Genomic DNA, 20,322 nt, shown 5'->3' on the forward strand with positions numbered 1-20,322 from the left:
ATGGATAGATTCAGTATTGCTAGAGTCTACTCCTAACCCTGTCGGAATTCCCCTGTTGGTCATGCCTGTGTGTGTCTGTTTCGGTTTGCCTACGTGTGTGTCTCCATGTGTGTGTGTGTGTGTGTGTCTATGTGTGTCTATGTGTGTGTGAGAGTGTCTTTGTCTGTGTGAACTCATTGCCCCAAAGACATAACATGAATGAAAACTAGATTGATCTGAAGATAACATTGAGCTGTTAGAGTTAGTTCATTACTCCGTTAATCCCAGCCACAACATTCCTGTCCTTTCCCTTAACCCTGACATTTATAGTTCAGGGCTTTGTACACTCAGTCTGAAATACACTGTACAGCCAGTCTGGAATAGACTGTTCACCCAGTCTAGAATATACTCTAAACCCAGTCTGAAATGTTATACTGTTCACCCATTCTGAAATGTACTGTATAGCTTATCTGGAATATACTGTACTGTACACCAGGCTGTGTAGGCAAGATATAGCATACTGTACAGGACACACCGTAGCAGGGCAGTAACACTGGGCAGCTGTCTTTCTCCTCGCAGGACGAAATGCCCCGTAAGACTCCCCCGATCCTCGACTGAAACTCAATCATCTGGCTCCTTTGCGTTTTATCAGACGGAACAAATGCCAATGGAAATGAATTGGCCGTCTTCAGACAAGACAGGAAGTGTTAGCTTTCCCGTGTTTGTATGGCGCATGTCTCCGGAGCAGCGTCTGGGCTCCAGCGGCCATAATGGGAGAGAGCAGAGTTACCTCTCACACGCCTCGGCCCTCTGGTATTCTGGTGCCGCGCGGCTCGCTATCAAAGGGCCTCTCTGTCTGCCTCCTAAAAGGATTTCTCTCTGTAAGTGTAAAAGGATAATTACCGCTCCTCTCCCCCATTATGGAGCCCCTGAGTGGGCCGTTTTACTCTTTTCAAGGCAAACAGTCGCACGGAAAGTCTTTGAAAGCTGGTAAGGTCAGATTTACATGTTTATAGAGGAGCCTGTGAGTGCACTACTGCTCTGTTCCATTAGTGCAGAACTTCAACCTACAGTTCTACCCCCGCTCATTACCCCACCCGCAGTCCTATTTCACCATTGCGTTATTTACCCATCTTTCAGGTTTAATACCCCACCTTTAGCTTTATTACCTCACCTACTGTATTACCCACCCTTCAGCTGTACTACCTCACCTACAGTCCCACTCTACCCTTATTACCCCACCATTCAGCTTTATTACCCCACCTTAGCTTTATCGCTCCGTCTTTCTGTTCGATTATCCTACTGTTCTACCCTACCCTACAATTCCACCTCGTCCTTCAGTTCTCCCTCACCCTATAATTCTACTCAACTCTACAGTTCAGTTCTACTTCAACCTACAGTTCTACCTCAACCGACAGTTTTACCTCAACCTACTGCTCTATCATGCCCTACTGTTATGTCTCACCATTCAACCCTGCCTCACCCTACAGTTATAACTCACCTTAACCAACAAGAGTCTGGTCAGGAGTCAGTACAAGAGTCAGGAGTCAGGACGAGTCAGAACAAGAGCCAGGAGTCAGGACGAGTCAGAACAAGAGCCAGGAGTCAGGACAGGATTCAGTGGAGGAGTCGAGACACAAGTCAGGAGAGGAGTCAGGACACGAGTTAGGACACAAGTCAGAAGAGGAGTCAGGAGTCAGGACAGCGCGCATGGCAGCGTATCAGTTACATCTGATTGGCTGCAGTAATCTGATGTGATGACACCTGTGCTCTGAGGAGGCTAAGTGGGCCGTCTCTGTGTAGACCAGCACTCACCGCTGCCAGGTCGGCAATATCCACGCTCTCCATCATCAGGAAGAATTACTGCACATGACCAGCACATACCAGACAGGATTTATGGAAAGTATTGATGACTTGAATGATATAAAGTGTCATGCATGAACCTGCTGCTCTCCATTATCTGACAGATATCCATGACCTGCATGCAGAGTGTCCTTCAGGCTTATTGTTCATCTCCTAATATGAATCTTTAGTTCATTCAAGACTAATGCAGCATTGTAGAGCGACATCTTCACTAAATGATGTAGGAATTAGACCCAAGACTATACTAAACAGTTAAAAACAAGGATACGCCAAAATGTGGATAGAAGGTTTGTGTCCATTTGTCATTCACCAACATTTACCATGTGGTAAGGTAATGAAAGTTTTGCCATTGTTGCTCAGTTATATCACAGTAGCCTGTCCTGTACAAAGACACATCGTGCATTCTCTTTGCTCAGGAGACGAGTCTGGGTCACACCGTGAAAGCAGCTGAAATCAACCTTCTAGTCTACATAACCCAACTCTGTGAGCTCCTCTGAGGGTGTGGAGGACAAACACCGGAACCTTCCTGAGTTTCGCCGCTTCCGTTAAACTGACTGGAGAGTGAACTATCACCATAAATCTATCTCAGAGATCCCAGATGTGTCCTATGAGAAAGATGTATATCTGAGTAATGATTGCCTGTCTGCCTATCGTCCACTCCATGAAGAGCAGAATGACACGGGGTATCCAGTGGGGTTCCTGCAAAACTGTTTGTATAAAATATATATATATAAGGCGGGTGGCTAATTACATATAAAAAATGAAGATATGCTTGTTGATGCTTTTTCTCCTGGAAGCTCAAATCTGTAATTATTTTTTTCACCAGATGCAGTTATTAAAATGGGCCGCTAGATGTCGCTCTAGGTCCACAACTAAAAGGTAAGAATATCTCAGATGGGTTTTTAAAGGGACAGTAAAAGATGTGTGCATGTGTGTGCCCTAGCCAAGTAATGCTGGCTCGTTGCTGGCTGCGTTGCGATGATCTGAATACAGCCATTCTGATAATAAATCGGTAGAAAAGAAAACCAACCAATGTGCACCACACAGTTTCTCTAGTAGAAACACTGTGGGTGAAAAAACTCATCAACATTTGTACTTCTTACCACTTGGTTCACCTTTTCTGATCAACATGAAATGTGTGAAAGTTTGCCAGTTATTTTTCACTTTAGCTGTGTCAGGGCAGTTCTTCTTTGCCTAAGTTGGATGTCAGTTAAATGCCAGTATGTGTGAGCATGAATGGGTGAATGAGAGGCAAAATTGTAAAGCGCTTTGGGTGCCGCCAAGGTATAAAAACGCGCTGTATAAATGCAGTCCATTTACCATTTTGTACTATTTATGTTAAACTTCAGTTTAAGTACAAAACATACACACAAAACCAGTTCCCTTTCACATTTCACAGCTTTTCATTTTATTGTGTCCACCCATCTTTCTACATATTACATATGAGACTGAAACAGGCTGAAACAAAGAGTAGGGCATAGAGAAGAACAACATGACAGCCAAATCAATAATAACAATTTTCCATATTTAAAGCAGTTTGAGCAATGTCATTAGACGATCAGAACGTTGCATACAATCCACCTTGTGTTTACTTTTTGTCATGCCACTGGCCAAGACCCATTGACAGTTAAACGTCCGGCTGTAATGTTTAATCCTCAATTAATATTTAATCCCGAGTCCTCAACATGGACATTCTGTTGTGGGGAGCCAATGCATCCTCTCACCAGCTTCTTCCCCTCAGGGGTTCCTCGAAAGAATTCAAGAAAAGATGAGAACACATACTTATTCATCACCTTCACCTTTCCAAATATGTCAATCTCAGTCTCCTGATCATGGTCTACCCCGCTCATTATCTGCTTGGACCTGGTGAAAAGAGAGTTTTCTTTTGCAACCACCTCATTCAACCATACCAGCTTTTCTTGCTTCACAATCTCCTTCGACTGGTCCACCATGCAGCCGTAAAATCCTCGCCTCTGGTTCTCGTGTGAGGGGTCCTCTGACGCCATGGGGTGCTCTTTCCCGACAAAAGCCGTGCAGAGGGTGTCGTCGGAGCCTTTGGACCGGCCTACTTCGCAGGCGATAACACTCATGAGGAAAAGCGAGAACGTTCTGAAGTTGTGCACAGACGCCGAGAACACTGCAGCCATGAAGTAGCGACCCCAGTTCTCACAGTTGTGGACACAATGCAGGAGCTGAAAGGTTTGGCGGCAGAAATGGTTGAATTCTGATGGATTGAGTCCCTGTGTCAACTCTTGGAGGGAATAGTACTTCTTCTGGATCCTGTAAGCGACTGTGAACTTCAATATTTCTTCCAGATTGTTAGGATTCATATACTTGCCAACAAGAAAGACACGGAAGGTTTTCCTCTGCACCTGGTAAATGCAGTCATTCAGAACATAGTATAAATCTAATTCTGCATCTTCCCTGGCATTGTATCGAATCTCCACTGCTAAGTCTAGGATCGTGGCAATGTGTTTTATTGGAATCTTTTGATCTGGCTCCTTGTCCAGAAGCCAAACTGCCGTAAAGTTGGGGCGATTATCATTTGGGATATAATCATGAGCACGCCTTTTATCATGCTGTTCAAAGAACAGACTCCAAGTCAGACCTTCAAGACAGTCGATGGATGTGTACTTTTTGCGCAGGTCCTTAGGGACAAACATTTGAGGGTGGGTTGGCCATTCAAGAGTCTCGATATACAAAGCATGTCCTTGGTAATTTGATATGGCCTGTCCTTCCTGTCCAGTCTCCACTTTGGTTAACAAGCCACCTCTTTGGTCGAGTTGAGCAATCACTTTTTTCCTAGTGTCTTTGGTCCTCCAGACTCCCTCGTGTTCGGTCACTATCTCCCCGTATGGGTTCACAGAGATTTTGGAACTGCTCAAGTGTAACGTGGTCTCCACGTGAAGGGACCTCAGTGTTTGCAGAAGCAGCTTTGCAAAGGACAGGTCTTTTCCAAGCTCGCAACCAACCAGGCTCAATGTGCCCAGATGAGTGTTACCTATTGCCATTGCTGCAACAACTTGAGCAAGCTCTTCTGGCTCATAACCTCCTAGTTGAGCCCTTCTTTCATTGCCCATAGTGCCATGACCAACCAATGTCACAATGCTATATCTAGTTATATCGGTCTCAGAGCCCTTAAGGACATGCAGTGCCCCTTTGTCATAACTCAGAAGAGTGGATCTAGTAGGACACCTCTCAAACAGGAATAATGCTGACTCAATGACTTCTGGTTTGTTCTCCATGATCACAATATGTTGGTGGTCATAGCTGTTTGCACTGCCCCAAATGCTCTGATCATGCATGTCGACCACTTGCATTACTTTAGATGCAGTGTCCTTCTGCTCAACCTTCTCGCTTTCCATCTGCATAAAAAGGTTGGAAGAAAATGTGTGCATATTTGTAAGCAATTTCCCCACATATTGACCACATTATTATTAATTTTGAATTACAAACACAAGGCCTTATGTTATGGTTATGGCTGCAGGTGGCATTCTTATACAGAGTATTCCATGACTCAGATGTGAGAAGGGGGTTTACATTTGCAAAACGAACATTGTTGGTCTTGTCGTTGTCACGTTGATCAGTAGCACTCGTAACAGCATCATCTGAATATGTTGGGTGGGTCATCAGGTCTGATGGAGTCTTTTCAGGAAGTGACAGCCTGCACATAAGATTACATTTACATACATTTACAGCACATTAATCCAAGAGACAGTGCTGTCATAGTCACTACCAGTCAAGCCAAATTCTACATAAGTATATTTTAGAATATACAGCATCTCACCTATTAGTTGTGTTGATCAACTGCACACTATGGGTAGCCAAATTCAAGCCTATTACAAGAGAACAGAGAAATTAGGATTCTCTGTGTAACAATTTCTCTCATTAATTATTGTTAGACGGTTTAACATACAAACTAGCATCCAGTTAGTGTTGTTAATAAATGTTAACACTGGTGGAGATTGAAAGACATTTGAGTCATTATTGGAATGTTGGGATGTCAACTATGGACTGGAATGAGATCTACTGTGAACAAAAATGGATGTGATGTTGATTTAGCAGTGCTCTGAAATATAATGTCATGTATCTCTTTAAGACAAAGAAATGATGTTTGCAACCATCTCTTCAAGAGCAAATTATACTATGTATATAGGATCCACTTCATAGGGGAAGTGACCACGTATCCAAGAGCTTTGGAACACATGCTACTTTTTAAACATTCAAACGGATAGTTTTAACACCCACCTGGAACCCTTTACTTTGTTACAATGCAGAAAATATTTTCAACAATGAATAAGAGCATCTTTGTTTACCTAAACAATCAAATAAATATAACTATCTTACCTCTGATCACCATTATTGAGTCAAAGGACAAATGAAAAAAGAAAATAAGGTTAATAGTAATGGTTTTCATAGTGATCGTTTTGACACCGGCATCCAGTACAGCCTGCAAATAGGGTCCTCAGAGTGAGATATCTAGTCAAAGACAGCTCCGTTTTATTGTTTGACTTCAACATCTCAAGCCTATTTAAATAGATAAGTAGGGAAATGTATGAGTTAGCACCACAGTCTGTCTTATGTTTGAATAAGATTATGTAGGCCTGAACAGAAAACCTATAAGAGGATAACACGACACTTGGTTGTACATTCACTTTGCAAAACTTGGTTCCCTGTGTCCCAATTAGCAGTTATGCAGTTATGCATAATATGTCAGCAACCTGACACTTTTTGTCATGACAACGCCCCTAAAATGATGCCCTAGCAACAATCTAAATACAACGTCAGAAAGTTGGGATGTTGTATGTTTTGGTGCAGCGTGCAAGCACCTTTAAACAGGGTCGGATTTATTGTGGCAACAGGCCATGGCAACGCCACGACAAGTCCTTGGCAACATGGATCGCGCTGCATTTAGTATGTGAAGGAATGCCTAGTCTTGAGAATTTCCTGTTTGCGTCAGGTTCCGAGAATGTCTCATTCGTAACATATTTAAAGTACTACCGAGTAAGATGCACTTTTAAATATGGGATGTGGGAGTTCAAAAATAACCTTGGTTCAGCCGGTGTTGTCCAGCCCTGACCCTAATGAGGTAAGCTTGTTTCAACAATACACTGTATAGTGTTAGACCCATTCAGGGGTGTTGAATCATTTCAAATGTTTACAGTTTTTTTCATGTTTGTATTTTTTTCCTGAAATAAGAAATGTAGTTAAGTGAACATATGTTAAAGAATTGGAAATGATAAAAATGAAAATCCTTTTGGCGTTACCATTTATGCAGGAGGACACAGGCAAACAGTGTGTAGATGTGGATCGGGGTGACTCCGCAGTGTCAAAGTTCACCACTGACAGTGGGGTGGGCCTGGACTCTGGAGAGGCCCCCACACTACCAGGAGCCGTACACAGGAAACTACCGCCACTTGCAGGTAGGAGTAGGTGTAAGTGCCTGTCTATGACTTTGCTGGGTGATTCACCGTGTGCAGGGTGAGAGTCAAAGCCCTCCCTCCGCGACCTCTCCCAGGCTTCAGCCCAGGGCTGCCCCAGGAGACCCAGAGGCCCAGGTCCAGTGACATCATGGAGCAGCTGCTCAGCCAGGGCATCATCCCAGCCCACCCCAGAGACAGGGCCTGCAAGACCGGAGAGGCCTACAACATCATGGTGTGTCCAGGGACTGGAGACTACTGCTGGGTCATATCATAAACAGAATATGACCGTTTTGGAAAATCATAGCCCATTTGGCCCTTGAACTGCCATTATTCCAACACTCCATTTTATGAAAGAAGAGATGTTTGGGTTTGATTTGAACACTTCAAAATGTTGAAATGATTAAAAAAATCATGTGGCAGTTCTGGTGTCAATCTCACATGAATATAAATTCAAATTTAAGGTGTGTGTGTCCTTTTAGTTGGACAAGCCAGAAATGCCCAGGACAAGCCCCCCATCTCGACTGGAGTCGCTGAAGATGAGAAAAGACCAGATGGGGACCTCCAGGGAGGAGATGGAGGAGAAGATGAGACAGGTAGAGGAGAGACGCAAGGTCAGATTCTGGGGGTGTAATTTACAAATAATGGAATCATTACGGAATAATGTTGAATGAAGTGATTGTGAAGCCAGTCTCCTAGGCTTTCCTCCCCCTATCCTTCTTTCTGTCTCGATCAGCATTGTTGTCGTTTCTCTCTCAGCTCAAGGAGGAGGAGCTAAGGCTTCGTCTGAGGTCCAAGTCTGCCCGCGCTCGTGGCCTGGCGTCTGCAGAGGTGGGGGGAGAGACTGGGCTCACCCCTGTGGAGACCCTGCAGAACCGCCTCCCTGACACGCTCCCTTGGTCTGGAGACCCTGAAGACCTCCAGGGCCCACTGCTGCAAGCCCACACTGAGAGCATGGAGGCTGGAGAGGGCAGTAGGGAGGCTGGAGAGAGCGGTAGGGAGGCTGGAGAGGGCAGTAGGGAGGCTGGAGAGGGCAGTCGGGAGGCTGGAGAGGGCAGTAGGGAGGCTGGAGGAGGTGAAGGACAAGGAGACAAGGTTTCAGAAGGTGCCAGGTTTGGAGACCTTCTCACAGCCTCTCTGCAGATGGAGAGCGACTTCACGTTCCAGCAGACTGGACAGGCTGAACAAGACCTATTCTAACCGCAGATGGCTGTTAATGTGAAGCACCTGCATAGAGAATGACTGAGGGGATAGGGGAAGAGCCTGGATGGACAGGATTGTTCGTTTTGGAGCTAGGAGTTTGTCCAGATCGGGGGTGGGCATGGGGGTGGTATCATTGCCATTACCACAATGTAGAAACCTTACCCTCCTAGCAAGGCTTCCCTAGAGTAGAAAGGGTGCTTCAGTTATAAGTTTGTATACAGGAGAGAGGAGAATAATGGCCTCTACTTGTGTTCTTAAATACATAAATGCAGATTAAGAGTAAGAGTGTATGTCCATAAAATTATTTCCTTGGGATTGAATGGGATTGGGATCTGGTAGAAATATGAATATACATTTTACATTTTAAAAATAAGATTGTATCATAGTCGGTGAATAGTTCCAAGACAATGTTCTTGCCAAAATACCAAATCAAAATAAACTTAACTACGTGTATAACCATTATGTAATTGTGTGCAGTTATTCAATTGTAATATCACTGTTTTCTAACTTGTTGTGGTTGGTAGATGGCTGTATGTACTTTTAGACACAAGGTGGCACTGTATCCATGAACAGTTGCAGTTGAGCTCAGCAATTGCCTCCATTTACCTTTTATTCATTTAGCAGAGTTTAATCCAAAGCTACATAAAAATCGCACATAGTACAGTAGAAAATCAAGGAAAATCGGAAGCGCATAGTTCTAATAGTATTCCAGTGGTAAGACTCAATGAACTATCTGTATTTACTACACACAACACAACCACATCTCAGCTACCAGACAGGGTAAATAACAATTATATTTTAACAATTGTGCAATAATAATATTTCAAAACTGTTTATAGTACAACGCAGAAAAATCAATCTATCAATGTGCAACTTGAAACAATTCCTTGGGTGCATTCGTTTTTCAGTCTGAAGTTGTGATGGACATTGCTCTTATATAATAGAGTCCAGAAAGTTGTTTTTATTGAAGCCGTTTGCTGTGTAAGAATATGCTATCCTACTTAACTGTGTCACTGTTCATTCAAGAAGCAACAACCCGTGTGTTGGAGACTCAGCTGATGATGCCAATGCGTTTTCGACTTAAAACGGGAGGTTTCCGGCTGGTACGCAAACACCTTTATCCAATATTGATAGCCTTTAGTCTACAACGTTATCTATATTTTGAAGACATCAGTCATATGCTGGGACCTAGACAAAGATTGTGGATTCTGAAGGGGATTAGGTGACATCAACATAATAGCACCAGGTAGGGTCATTCTAATGAGTCAGCATGCACCATGCGAGGGGCCGCAACCTGATAGATTCCTCATTGTTTGGCAACTGAAACCCGGTACGAGTCCTGTCACGACACTATTGAATGGGCATGTGTCTGCATGAATAAACTAGTGGCCGAACACGACGATGAGTTGTGTATCAGGTTGTGTATACTACTGGCCAAAAGAGTTATGTCATTTGTCTTGTAGCAGTTCACAAACCATCTTATTCCAATTCTGTTGAGAAGAACTGACATCTGTGTCAGTCATGTCACAGTGAATTTGGTAACTCACCATAGGCCTATTATAAACAACGGGGTAGACTATACTGTCGACGTTGCACATTAACAGACCTAGAGGGGGAGCCGCGTGCTTGAATTATTTATGCCAGGTAGGTCTGGCTATCACGTTTCACGGGATGACTACAAGCAAACTAATTTTAGCTGTTCTTTAAAAATGTCATGAGAAACCCTAAAGCACACCTATAAATACTCAATACAATCTGATATCAGACTGTCAAATAACCAACTTTAATCATCAACTGGTATGCGCCATTGAGCGCCACGTTCTTGAAAGCACTAGCCAATGTCTTCTTATTGTTACTGTGGACAAAACACACACCAGATAGTTCTATGATGTAACTTAATCTTGTAATTGTTGGCTCGAACCCAGCCAACACCTGTCCACATCTTTATCAGTGCGCTGCTGGAGCGACAATTGTAAGGCCGTAGTGGTCAAAGTGCGCATCCCTTCTCTGGAGTGATTCATGTGCCAGGTTGTCCACCTGCTGTGAGGTAGTCTTGGGACCAAGACATATTTTACTATTTTGTTACCTGTACCAACTTTACGATTGGTCACGGACTCGTTGATTGGCTTTGAAAAAACCGTGTCTTGCAGTGTATTTTAAACATATAGAGACTTTTGCTTCTATAAACTTTGATGACCCATTTATAAATCTTACAACATCACTTATATCTGTACACAAACTTGTTTTTAAAATTATTATTCCTCACGCTTCACAGCTGTTTCCCAACTCGTGTGTTGTGGATTGAGATTGTGGGCGGGTTGAAATGCATGCTCTGCCTGTACCGCCCTAGTGATGGCAGTTGGGTGGAGTTTCGGACAGGGCTTTTAGGAATGGCTCTGAAACACATTCAGTTAGACACGACAGTTAAGAAGAAGAGCTGAAAACACCTGATGATCCTGGACAATCCGCTCCATTTCTCCTTCTAGTGTCGGAAGATAACCTACCTCGAATCATAGTTTTTGTAGAGTGCTGTTTCCCTTTTTTTACTCTGAAGCCTCTGTTTTAAGTCAAATATTTCATCCTGCTCTTTATAGTACTAATTATAAGTGACCAACTGATCAGGACATATTGCACTATATTTGTATTTTTATTTATTCTATTTTGCACTAAAGTTTTGGTGAATATGCATTCCACGCAAAAGGACACGACCTATACGAAGATCTTTGTCGGGGGTCTTCCCTATCACACCACTGATTCCAGTCTCAGGAAATATTTTGAAGTTTTCGGTGAGATCGAAGAGGCTGTAGTGATTACGGATAGACAGACCGGAAAGTCCAGGGGGTATGGATTCGTAAGTGTCAATGGTCAATAGTTTATTTCATAACCACTTTTTATGACACAGCTCCAACATGCAGTGGTCTACAGTCTACAATCAAATTGCTTCAATTCCATGTTCAATCCCATGTTCTCGTTCATGTTGGTGTCTTGTTTGCCATGTTTCATATTATATTCATCTTGAAGGCCCACTAAAATGTATGCAATGTTTTTAGTTTATTAAGGCTTGATCTTGAAAAAGTATTGAACTCACCGTTACTTTAGCGCGCCCACTCAGGTATGGTATTAGGTCTATTAATTGACAGTTTAAGCAGCGCAAACGCCATATAGTATTCAGTCGAAATGAAACTGTCAAAAGTTGAAGTTCTGGTATTTCCTAATGTCTTCATGTTCTCAAAAAACTGCATACTAAGGTCAAAGGCTTTGATATTATACGGGGTCAATATAGGCTTTTTAAAATTGGATAGTTTTTCGTGTCATGGGTCCATATATTACAGTAGCTGTATGAAATAGTTGAGGATGCGTCAGGAGGCCACTTCTTGCTGTTGATTGTTTGGACACATGTCATGATCCTGTTCATGTATGCGGGTCACACCAACACACACATTTGATCTCTTGTTCTTTCTCTCTTGCTCAGACACACACTCACGTGCACGCACACACACACACACACACACACACACACTCTTCTCACTATTGCGCCTCTTCCCTTTGTGTGTCCACAAAGGTGACAATGTCAGACCGCTCAGCAGCAGACAGGGCTTGTAAGGACCCTAACCCCATCATCGACGGCAGGAAGGCCAATGTTAACCTAGCCTACCTGGGTGCCAAGCCACGTGTCATGCAGCCAGGTGAGATAATAGGCCACCAAGCAGTGCCTTCACTGGCTGCCCTTTACATGGAACTGAATGTCGTTTTCACTAAGCCTACAGAGAAGCATAACTACATTAAATTGATTGATACCTTACATTACATATTCTATATATAACGGGACAGTGTCCAAAATGATGTCAAGAGAGTATATCTCCAAATGATGGCTGATGAATCAGTGTCCTCCTTATGATTTATCCAGGTTTTACCTTTGGTGTTCCCCAAATTCACCCAGCATTCATCCAAAGGCCTTATGGGTAAGTAGGGATGTCCTATTTTAGATGGTCTAACGATGATGTCAATGAAGAAGAAGATTAGTATGGCGAGAGTGTCAGTTAGCTACCAAATCTGTTAACAAAGTCAACTACTGAACTGCAAAGCCAATGTCCCTCCTTGTACTTCCATGTAGTTTGATATACATATGAATTAATGTATTTATTATTCTATGAATATCAATCTTGTGTATCTGATTGTTTTGTAATTACTCCTATTTCTCTCCGTGCATAGATGATGGATGATAATTTTAAATTGAAAAGCAGTAATGCTTCTATCACTCACCACAAAGTTGACCCGAAATGTCAATTCAAGGTTTGTGTGTGCGTGTGCCTGTTTGTGTGCATGCATGTATGGAAGAGTGTGTGAGTGTGCTGTTTGTGCACTGTGTGTGTGTGTGTGTGTGTGTGTGTGTGTGTGAGAGTGTGTGTGTGTGTGTGTGTGTGTGTGTGTGTGTGTGTGTGTGTGTGTGTGTGTGTGTGTGTGTGTGAGAGAGTGTGTGTGTGTGTGTCTATACTCTTAAGTGGGAAATGATGGAAAGTTCCATCCTGACTCAATATTATCTATCTTTCTCTGGCCCGACAGGAGGATTCTGGGTTAAGATAACTGCTGGTTTGAGGAATAGTTCAGATAAAGGAATTACCAGTAAACTCAAACACACACAAACACGCTCAAATGGTGATTATAGATGCATGTATGTTGGTCATTTATTTTGGTTTTGACATTTATTATAATACCTTGTGTGTACCTTGTAGTATAGCTTTGTGTGCTGTTTCACTGTCATGAAGTGGTGTTGAGATCTAAACCGTGTGTTTTCTTTTTTTTTTAAAACAAAACACTGGGTTGGTGATTTTTGAGGTGTTGTTTTCTGTTTTTGTGGAAGGGTGTCAACTTTGCCAGGGGGTGCAAAGTTTTCTTTTCATGCTTATGTGCTGTAGCTTGTGGTTGGTTAACCTCTCTTTGGTTTAACAGGATGGTTTTTATGTTGCTGTTTTTTGTTGCTGGAGTGATTGACAGTTTTCTGTGTGACTTGACCCCCCCCCCCCCACACACACACACACACACACTTCAACTCACTGCTTGCATGCATCTCTCCAAACACTGGTGGAAGTTATTCTCTCAACCATCCTAGCTCCAGCTTACCATTTAAGGGCTGTTCTTCTCTCTCTCCTCATCTCTTCTGTACCTCTCCTTGTCTCTGTCCCTCACTATCATTGATATTCCTCATAGCATAACATCATTTCGAGTTATATTTGCATTCTTTCTTTTTCTCTCTCCCTTCCTCTCTCTCACTCTTATTCTCCTACTCTTTCAGTCTCACCCTCCATTTTTCTGCTTTAGCCCTATATGGAAAACCACTGCTAGATCCCAATGGAGTTGATCATGTCTCTCAAAAGAATGTCCACTCCAACTCTACAGAACAGATTGGCCTAGAGATACTAGACTGAAATAGTCTAGAAGACCATACATGTTGTAGAACAGGTCTTATGAAGACAAGTAGTGGTACAAAGTTGAAGTTGTGAGTACATACATGTCTGTATGTATGTGTGTGTAGTTACAAGTGTGTCTTATGTGTGTGTGTCTGCGTGTGTGTGTGTGAAGTAGGTGCATCAGCGCATATGTACGATGTCAGTACAAAATATGGATGCACACTTATGTGACCGTGTAGATGCTGTTTTGTGTGTGGCTGTGTGTGTGTAGCGCAATGCAGGGCCCCAAAGGCCCCGCTGTGACACAAACACATGTCTGGATGCCACGGCCACTCTGAACAAGCTTTCGTCACATGGGCGCACGGCGGTGTTAAGGAAAACAAGCTTCTCCATTGTGTCGCACAAAGCCCAGAGTGCTGACACTGCAGTTGCGTGAAGCCGGCACCCAAAATAGGGAGGGGGGGGAGGGGGGCTCTCTTTCTGTCTCTCTCGCTTTCTGTCTCTGTTTCTCTCTATCCCTCTGTCTGTCATTCAGGAATGGGGACCTTAAAAACACCAGTGCAGAAGGCCCCGAGGGCATTTAAAGGGCCACAGACACGCTACAATACAAACCCATACACAGACACGGTACAGTATACGACAGACACAGTAGCGCACAGTCAAGTGCACAGCTACACATGGACACGGTACGATACACTTTAGACCCACTCATACAGTACGGTACCATATAGTGCAGTACAGATCCATATGTAGACACAGTACGGTATAGTACAGTATCAGGGCCTAGACACTAGCCTATAGACCCATACATAGACACTGCTGTGGTCATCGCAGAGAACCTTAACCAACACCTATGCTAGCTATGGTGTTATTGAACATTGAGCTATGGAAGTGTATTACTAACCATTGACGACCATTCCACTGGCTGGCTGGCTGGCTGGTGGCTGTTCTTCTGATTGTTTTATAAATCAGGGAATGAAAGGTGTGTTGTACTAACATCCCCCATTCCTGAACATACACACACTCATGTCACCCCTCTGGCATGTGATTGGAGGCTTTTATTTAGCCTTGAACTTTAACGAGCACTGGAGACAGCCAAAGCCATAGCTATCCAGCAGACAGGGACAGAAGGAATTCATGTTTGGTGTTTATCTGTTATTATAACAGGTGCCTTTAGAATGTGTACTATCCAGTATGGGTGACGAGAGAAAGAACAGAACACCTGGTATCCTTGCAAACAGTTAAACATGTGTGTGAATGTGTGTGTTGGTTTGAACACGTGGAAAGAAGAGTAGGGTATATATGATGAGGATGAGGGAGGAAATGTTGTGAATGGGATTTCATTCCAGTTGACTTCTGGTGGATGAGGATTTGTGTTGAGGATTACAGGCTAGTCAGAGCAGACCACTGTGTGTCAGCCAGAACCTTTACATAGAGTATGTGCACACGTTTTAATGCAGCACAAGGTTTTCAGCAGTGTATTGGAATGGCTTAAGTGACGTGTGTATGGTGTTTATGTGTGTGTGTGTTGCTTCGTGGAGGTTGCTGTGTTTTGTTGCCACTGGGCTGCACAGGTGTGTGTGTGTGTTTGTAATTTATTTAGTGTCTTAGCTAGCATCAGTATGTGTGTTACACTAAGCTGAGACTGCAGTATGTATGACCTTTGACCCAATTAAGAATTAACCTAGGCCCCCCTCCTCTCTTGATGTTTTGTTGAGTGAGAGTGCTTTGTTGTTCTTGGTCCATGTGGACTTTGTTGACATTGTTTTCCTTGTTGCCTGTGTTTGGAAAACTGCTTTTCCCCCTGTTTCTTTGCCCCAGTCTTTTGATGAGATGTGACATGATTGGCTAATGGAGTGTTGATAGTCGGGTTGCCACCATAGAACCTCTCTTGCATCTCTAACCCCCCCCCCCTTCCTCCCTCCAATCCAGACTCTAAATCTAAAGGGCTGTACCTGCTGTTTCCTGCAATACTAATGTTTTTAATTTAACTGTCAGACTGTGAACACACCAACCAACCCATATCTCACAGACTCGTTCCAAAATAGCACGATCAATTTGTCCGTGCCTGTGTATCAGTCAAATGTAAGCTTCTTCTCCAACTGTATTCAAATCCCCCCCACACCCTTTCCTAATGCCCATGTGAAGTTGTCCCCCGTCCACAGAATGATGAGAGTTTTTAACTCCTCCCATGTCATGGCTCCATCATGTGACTGAGACTCAATCATGCCTTCCTGAGTTGGTCCATTTCTCTGTCGTGTGTGAGGAGGGGCTTGGTCTGTATTGAGGGGGGAGGTGGGAGGGAAGGGGGGGGGGGGGGGGGTGTAGAATATGTTCATTGTCCCTGACTGCTTATTTAATCAGAGTTGAGCCTGGCCTGGCCTGGCCCGGCCTAGCCCCCCCCCCCAAAGCTTTTTGTCTCAGCATAGAAGGGGAAACGGCCAGCAGTGTCCCTTTTTGAAAACTGTCCAGCTGTCAAAGTGGCAGTGACATTTTCACAATGCCCCCCCCCCCCCCTCCCAGCTCATCTCCTCATCACCCCAGGCCACTGCAGACCCCTCTCCCCCCGTTTACCTTTAACCCTGCTGAGTACACATACACACAGAACCACACACACACACACACACACACACACCCTTTGAATCGGGGCATGGTACCAGAGCCAAAGCCACATGTGAACAAGAACAGACCAATCCCACCTCCTTCCTCTCTTTTTCTCCCTCTCTTTCTCCCTGCCCTCCCTTCCCTTTCTCTCTCTTTCTCTCACATGAAACCTGTCACTCTCTTTCTGTCATCCAAGACATATATGGCATCAATGTACCCAAACTCGATATAAATATAACTACACAACTGTATCATAGAAGTGGTGTAATTAAATAGAAGCACCTTGAACACTGCCCTAACCATATTGACAGGGTTAGATTGAAGAAGAATAGAGATGTCCATTTTGGCAACCGTCTAAATCTCTAATAACTACTAGCAGGAATTTCGTTGATGTTCATGGACTGGATTGGACTGGGGGGACGCTTGGCCGCAGTGTGGTTTAGTTTGAGTTTGGGGGACTGGTTGAAGTTGGGTTGGATTCAGAAGGGCTGGTTGGGGCTCTGCCATTAGGTTGGGATGTTTGCTGTCAGTGACTTGCACTGGTCTGGGCAGGCCTGTCTGACACTCTGTGTGTGTTTTTGTTTGCCCGTCAGGATTCCAGCTCACTACGTGTACCCCCAGGCGTTCATGCAGCCCAGTATGGTCATCCCACACGTGCAGCCCAGTGCTGCCACCTCCGCCGCTGCCACCTCGCCTTACATCGACTACACGGGCGCCGCCTACGCCCAGTACTCCGCCGCTGCCGCTAGCGCTGCAGCAGCCTACGAGCAGTATCCCTACGCCGCCTCCCCAGCGGCGGCAGGATACGTGGCAGCTGCCGGGTACGGATATGCGGTCCAGCAGCCGCTTGCCACAGCTGCACCGGGGTCTGCTGCCGCTGCAGCTTTCGGCCAATATCAGCCCCAGCAGCTGCAAGCTGACCGCATGCAGTAGCAGCCACAGCAGTCATTGGACAGGAGGGGTGGAGGAGAGCCCCGCCCCCATCCCGGGATGATTGGCTATGAGGAAGAGCGTTGGAGGAAGGGGGATTGGCCGGAGGCGTGGGCGGGTCAGTGAGTTGCTACGAGGATGGTGATGATGTCGATGATGGTGGTGATGGTGAGGTGGGAACTTCATACAGTAGCTTTCCAACTTGCTGTGCTTAAACCCCCAAAATAAGAGAAAACAGTGCAAGTAAGAAAGGTGATTGATTATCGTTAATATTACTATTATCATTTTTACTATTATTATTATTGTAGTAAAGTATTTATTTATATAGGAGAAATGCAAGGACTAATCTCTGTGGTTGGTATAGGTGTTAATCAAGGCCTTATTCAGTCCCATTGCTGTCTAAAACATAGGAGATTATTCTCTTTGAGGGAAGCTTAGGGGCATCTCTAAAGTCTACTTTTGGTTCGGAAGTCCTCATAATCTGTATTTATTATGATATTTTGGGGGCCATGTTGTAATCTTGTCATTTCAAATGCATTTGAAGTTGAACTTTTTTCTGAGAATCAGGGAAATGGAGCTGTTTCCAGCATGTTAGCTAGGACAACCTCTGCTTGACCAGGATCGAGCTGTGGAGAAGAGTTAAAGAGTCATTGCTCATGTTGCTCATGTTTAAAAACAACCTTTTTAATCTTCCTCATGCTGAATGTTGCTTTTTTTACTCTGTATCTCGACCTCTTGACGTATGCAATACAAATAAATAACCAGGACGCAAAAGCTGCAGGAAAATAAATAAATAGAAACTGTCATCATGGATTTCACAGCTGGGCATGGTGAACCATAGGAGGCACAAAGAGGGAGGGGGAAAATGCTTCTGACAATGAGAAACACCAAATCAGTACATTTTTGTAAACACACGCACAGGCAGACACAGGCACACACAGTTGCGTACATAGCAGTCAGATACAAAGGCCCTAGTGGTGTTCGGTCTGTCTTTGTGCTATGGAATGGAGTCAGAGTGAAAGAGAGAAAACAGGCGGCAGAGCAGCTGCTAATGGGGGCGGTGGGGAGGCGGGGGTGGGGTGGGGTGGAGGGGGGGCAGAAGGGACAGTCAGGCCAGTACCACTCTGACAGATCACTCTGGAAAGAACGCATCACTTGTGCTCATTTGTTGAGCTGTCACATTTTAATCCCTGGGCCCATTTGGAAAGCGGGCCCCCACACTCTCTCTCTCTCTCCCTCGTCCCTCCCTCTCTGGTTCTGTCCCTGTCAGCATTTCCAGCTCTGTCCTGTCTGTGCTGGAGCCTAACTAGCTGTTCTTAGGCTGGGTCGCACACAGACCGCTGTCCTAGTCCTACCACAACCACCTAACCCTTTACAACTGGCCTGCCCCATGTGTGTAGGAAGGTGTGGGGAGGGCGGCAGAGAGGGGACGTCGCTCAGGCTCCTCACACAGCAGTGTGTGGCTTCTTCTTGTGCCTTACGTTTGTACTGCAATTTAAGAGGAGAAAAACAAGAAATCTAGTATTTAAGATATTTATTTTGAGAGTTGACTATGTTGCGCTCTAAGTAACGAAACTTGGTGTCGGCACTGTATTAATAATATGTACTCATCTCAAGGCATATAAGTTATTGAGTAGATTTAGTTGTATTACTATTAACATACTCAACCAAAATGTTAATGTAGAATTTATTTAAGAAACAATTCCTGTATGTCCACTGTACACTGTATTCTGTTATTGCCTTTTTTGAATCTTTAGGCCATGATGTCATCACTGGCTAGTTTGATGGCTTTTGTATGAAACTTTATTTAAATGCAGGCCAATTTGCATTCAGATTGTACTCTGCCTATTCTGTTGAAAAGACAAAACAGACGTAAAATACTGTCAGAAAGCAAAAATGCTGCTTTATACATTAGAATGTAAAGTCATTTTCAAGGTTTCAATAGCTGTGCTTATTTTGCTCTTAATATTTATCAGATATTTTATATCAGCTATCAGATATCAGCTATTTTACACTGTTGGGAATTTTTATACTTGAACTATTTCTTACAAGGGAAAATATGAAAATAAATGACAAAAAAACTTTATAATGAAGCTTTTCATTGTCACTGGATGAAGGCATGTAAAGTGTTATTACTATTTAAATGCAATGGTCTTGTTGGTATAAAACTTTATTCTAGATATTCAATGCTATTTACTCTAAATTAAAATAAAAGGTTCTATGTTTAAAAAAATGTTTTTTATTTACAGTGTATCATTTTCCAGCTCAAGGACAACCACAGTGAATCTAAATATATATTATCATGTACTCGATAGCATTGAGGGCAACATTGACCAAATATCAGACAAAGTACGGAGTTCCATGGTGACAGTGTCCTGCGGTGTAACACCGTCACACAAGAGCTCTCCACCATTTTGGATCCAACACCCTGAATAACGCCGGGCACTCCTGTCAGCCTATAGCGCCAGAGAGGTAAAGAGAAAACGGAGTATCCAATGGAAGCCAATCAATGATTTAAAACTTTGTAATTAATAAATTATGCTCAAAGGCCTGCCACCCATATGTTGTTGTCACTGAGGGGAGCAGACTCTATTTCCGCACTGTAACAGTATGCTGGCTCATATATCTGGAGTAGCATGACAGCGCAAAAATATGCAGGCCAGAAATCATAGCTGCTTGGATGTAAGGAGAGCTTCTGGGATGGATTTATGAAGGACAGGCATGGAATGGATGGTTGTAGGGAGGGAGGGACAGAAGGATTGATGGACGGTCATCAAAGATCCTGTCTAAACTTTACATTGAATGATGAACATCCCTTGTTGAAGATAATGTTTATAATGGATGTAAATGTATTTATTTTAAAATTCCTTTCACAAATGCAGAACTAGTATGTGCAGGACCATGCCATTGCCATG

General features: G+C 43.8%; 3 protein-coding genes across 5 annotated transcripts; 2 read left to right on the forward strand and 1 right to left on the reverse strand.

Moving 5' to 3' along the window:
- Positions 1–2,743: 2,743 nt before the first annotated feature.
- On the reverse strand, positions 2,744–6,411 carry LOC124488130. 2 transcript variants are annotated; one of them, XM_047050656.1, is made up of 4 exons: positions 6,190–6,411; positions 5,630–5,678; positions 5,398–5,506; positions 2,744–5,207 (listed from the first exon to the last, which is right to left on the reverse strand). In XM_047050656.1, the coding sequence occupies exons 1-4, from the start codon at positions 6,257–6,259 to the stop codon at positions 3,498–3,500; spliced, it is 1,938 nt and encodes a 645-aa protein (XP_046906612.1). In that variant the 5' UTR covers positions 6,260–6,411; the 3' UTR covers positions 2,744–3,497. The 2 variants fall into 2 exon arrangements, with proteins under 2 accessions (XP_046906612.1, XP_046906611.1); XM_047050655.1 differs by having other exon boundaries at positions 5,383–5,506.
- A 240-nt stretch (positions 6,412–6,651) lies between these two features.
- On the forward strand, positions 6,652–8,904 carry stmnd1 (stathmin domain containing 1). 2 transcript variants are annotated; one of them, XM_047050657.1, is made up of 5 exons: positions 6,652–6,931; positions 7,121–7,265; positions 7,361–7,497; positions 7,745–7,876; positions 8,022–8,904. In XM_047050657.1, the coding sequence occupies exons 1-5, from the start codon at positions 6,866–6,868 to the stop codon at positions 8,460–8,462; spliced, it is 921 nt and encodes a 306-aa protein (XP_046906613.1). In that variant the 5' UTR covers positions 6,652–6,865; the 3' UTR covers positions 8,463–8,904. The 2 variants fall into 2 exon arrangements, with proteins under 2 accessions (XP_046906613.1, XP_046906614.1); XM_047050658.1 differs by having other exon boundaries at positions 6,654–6,931; positions 7,745–7,858.
- A 1,961-nt stretch (positions 8,905–10,865) lies between these two features.
- Positions 10,866–17,650, forward strand: rbm24a (RNA binding motif protein 24a). The gene is made up of 4 exons (XM_047050694.1): positions 10,866–11,316; positions 12,028–12,151; positions 12,373–12,427; positions 17,071–17,650. Exons 1-4 carry the CDS (start codon positions 11,149–11,151, stop codon positions 17,408–17,410), a joined length of 687 nt encoding a protein of 228 aa, XP_046906650.1. The 5' UTR covers positions 10,866–11,148; the 3' UTR covers positions 17,411–17,650.
- The last annotated feature ends 2,672 nt before the right edge of the window (positions 17,651–20,322 follow it).

This window comes from Hypomesus transpacificus, unplaced genomic scaffold (assembly GCF_021917145.1).
Source record: "Hypomesus transpacificus isolate Combined female unplaced genomic scaffold, fHypTra1 scaffold_124, whole genome shotgun sequence".
Classification (NCBI taxonomy): domain Eukaryota; kingdom Metazoa; phylum Chordata; class Actinopteri; order Osmeriformes; family Osmeridae; genus Hypomesus; species Hypomesus transpacificus.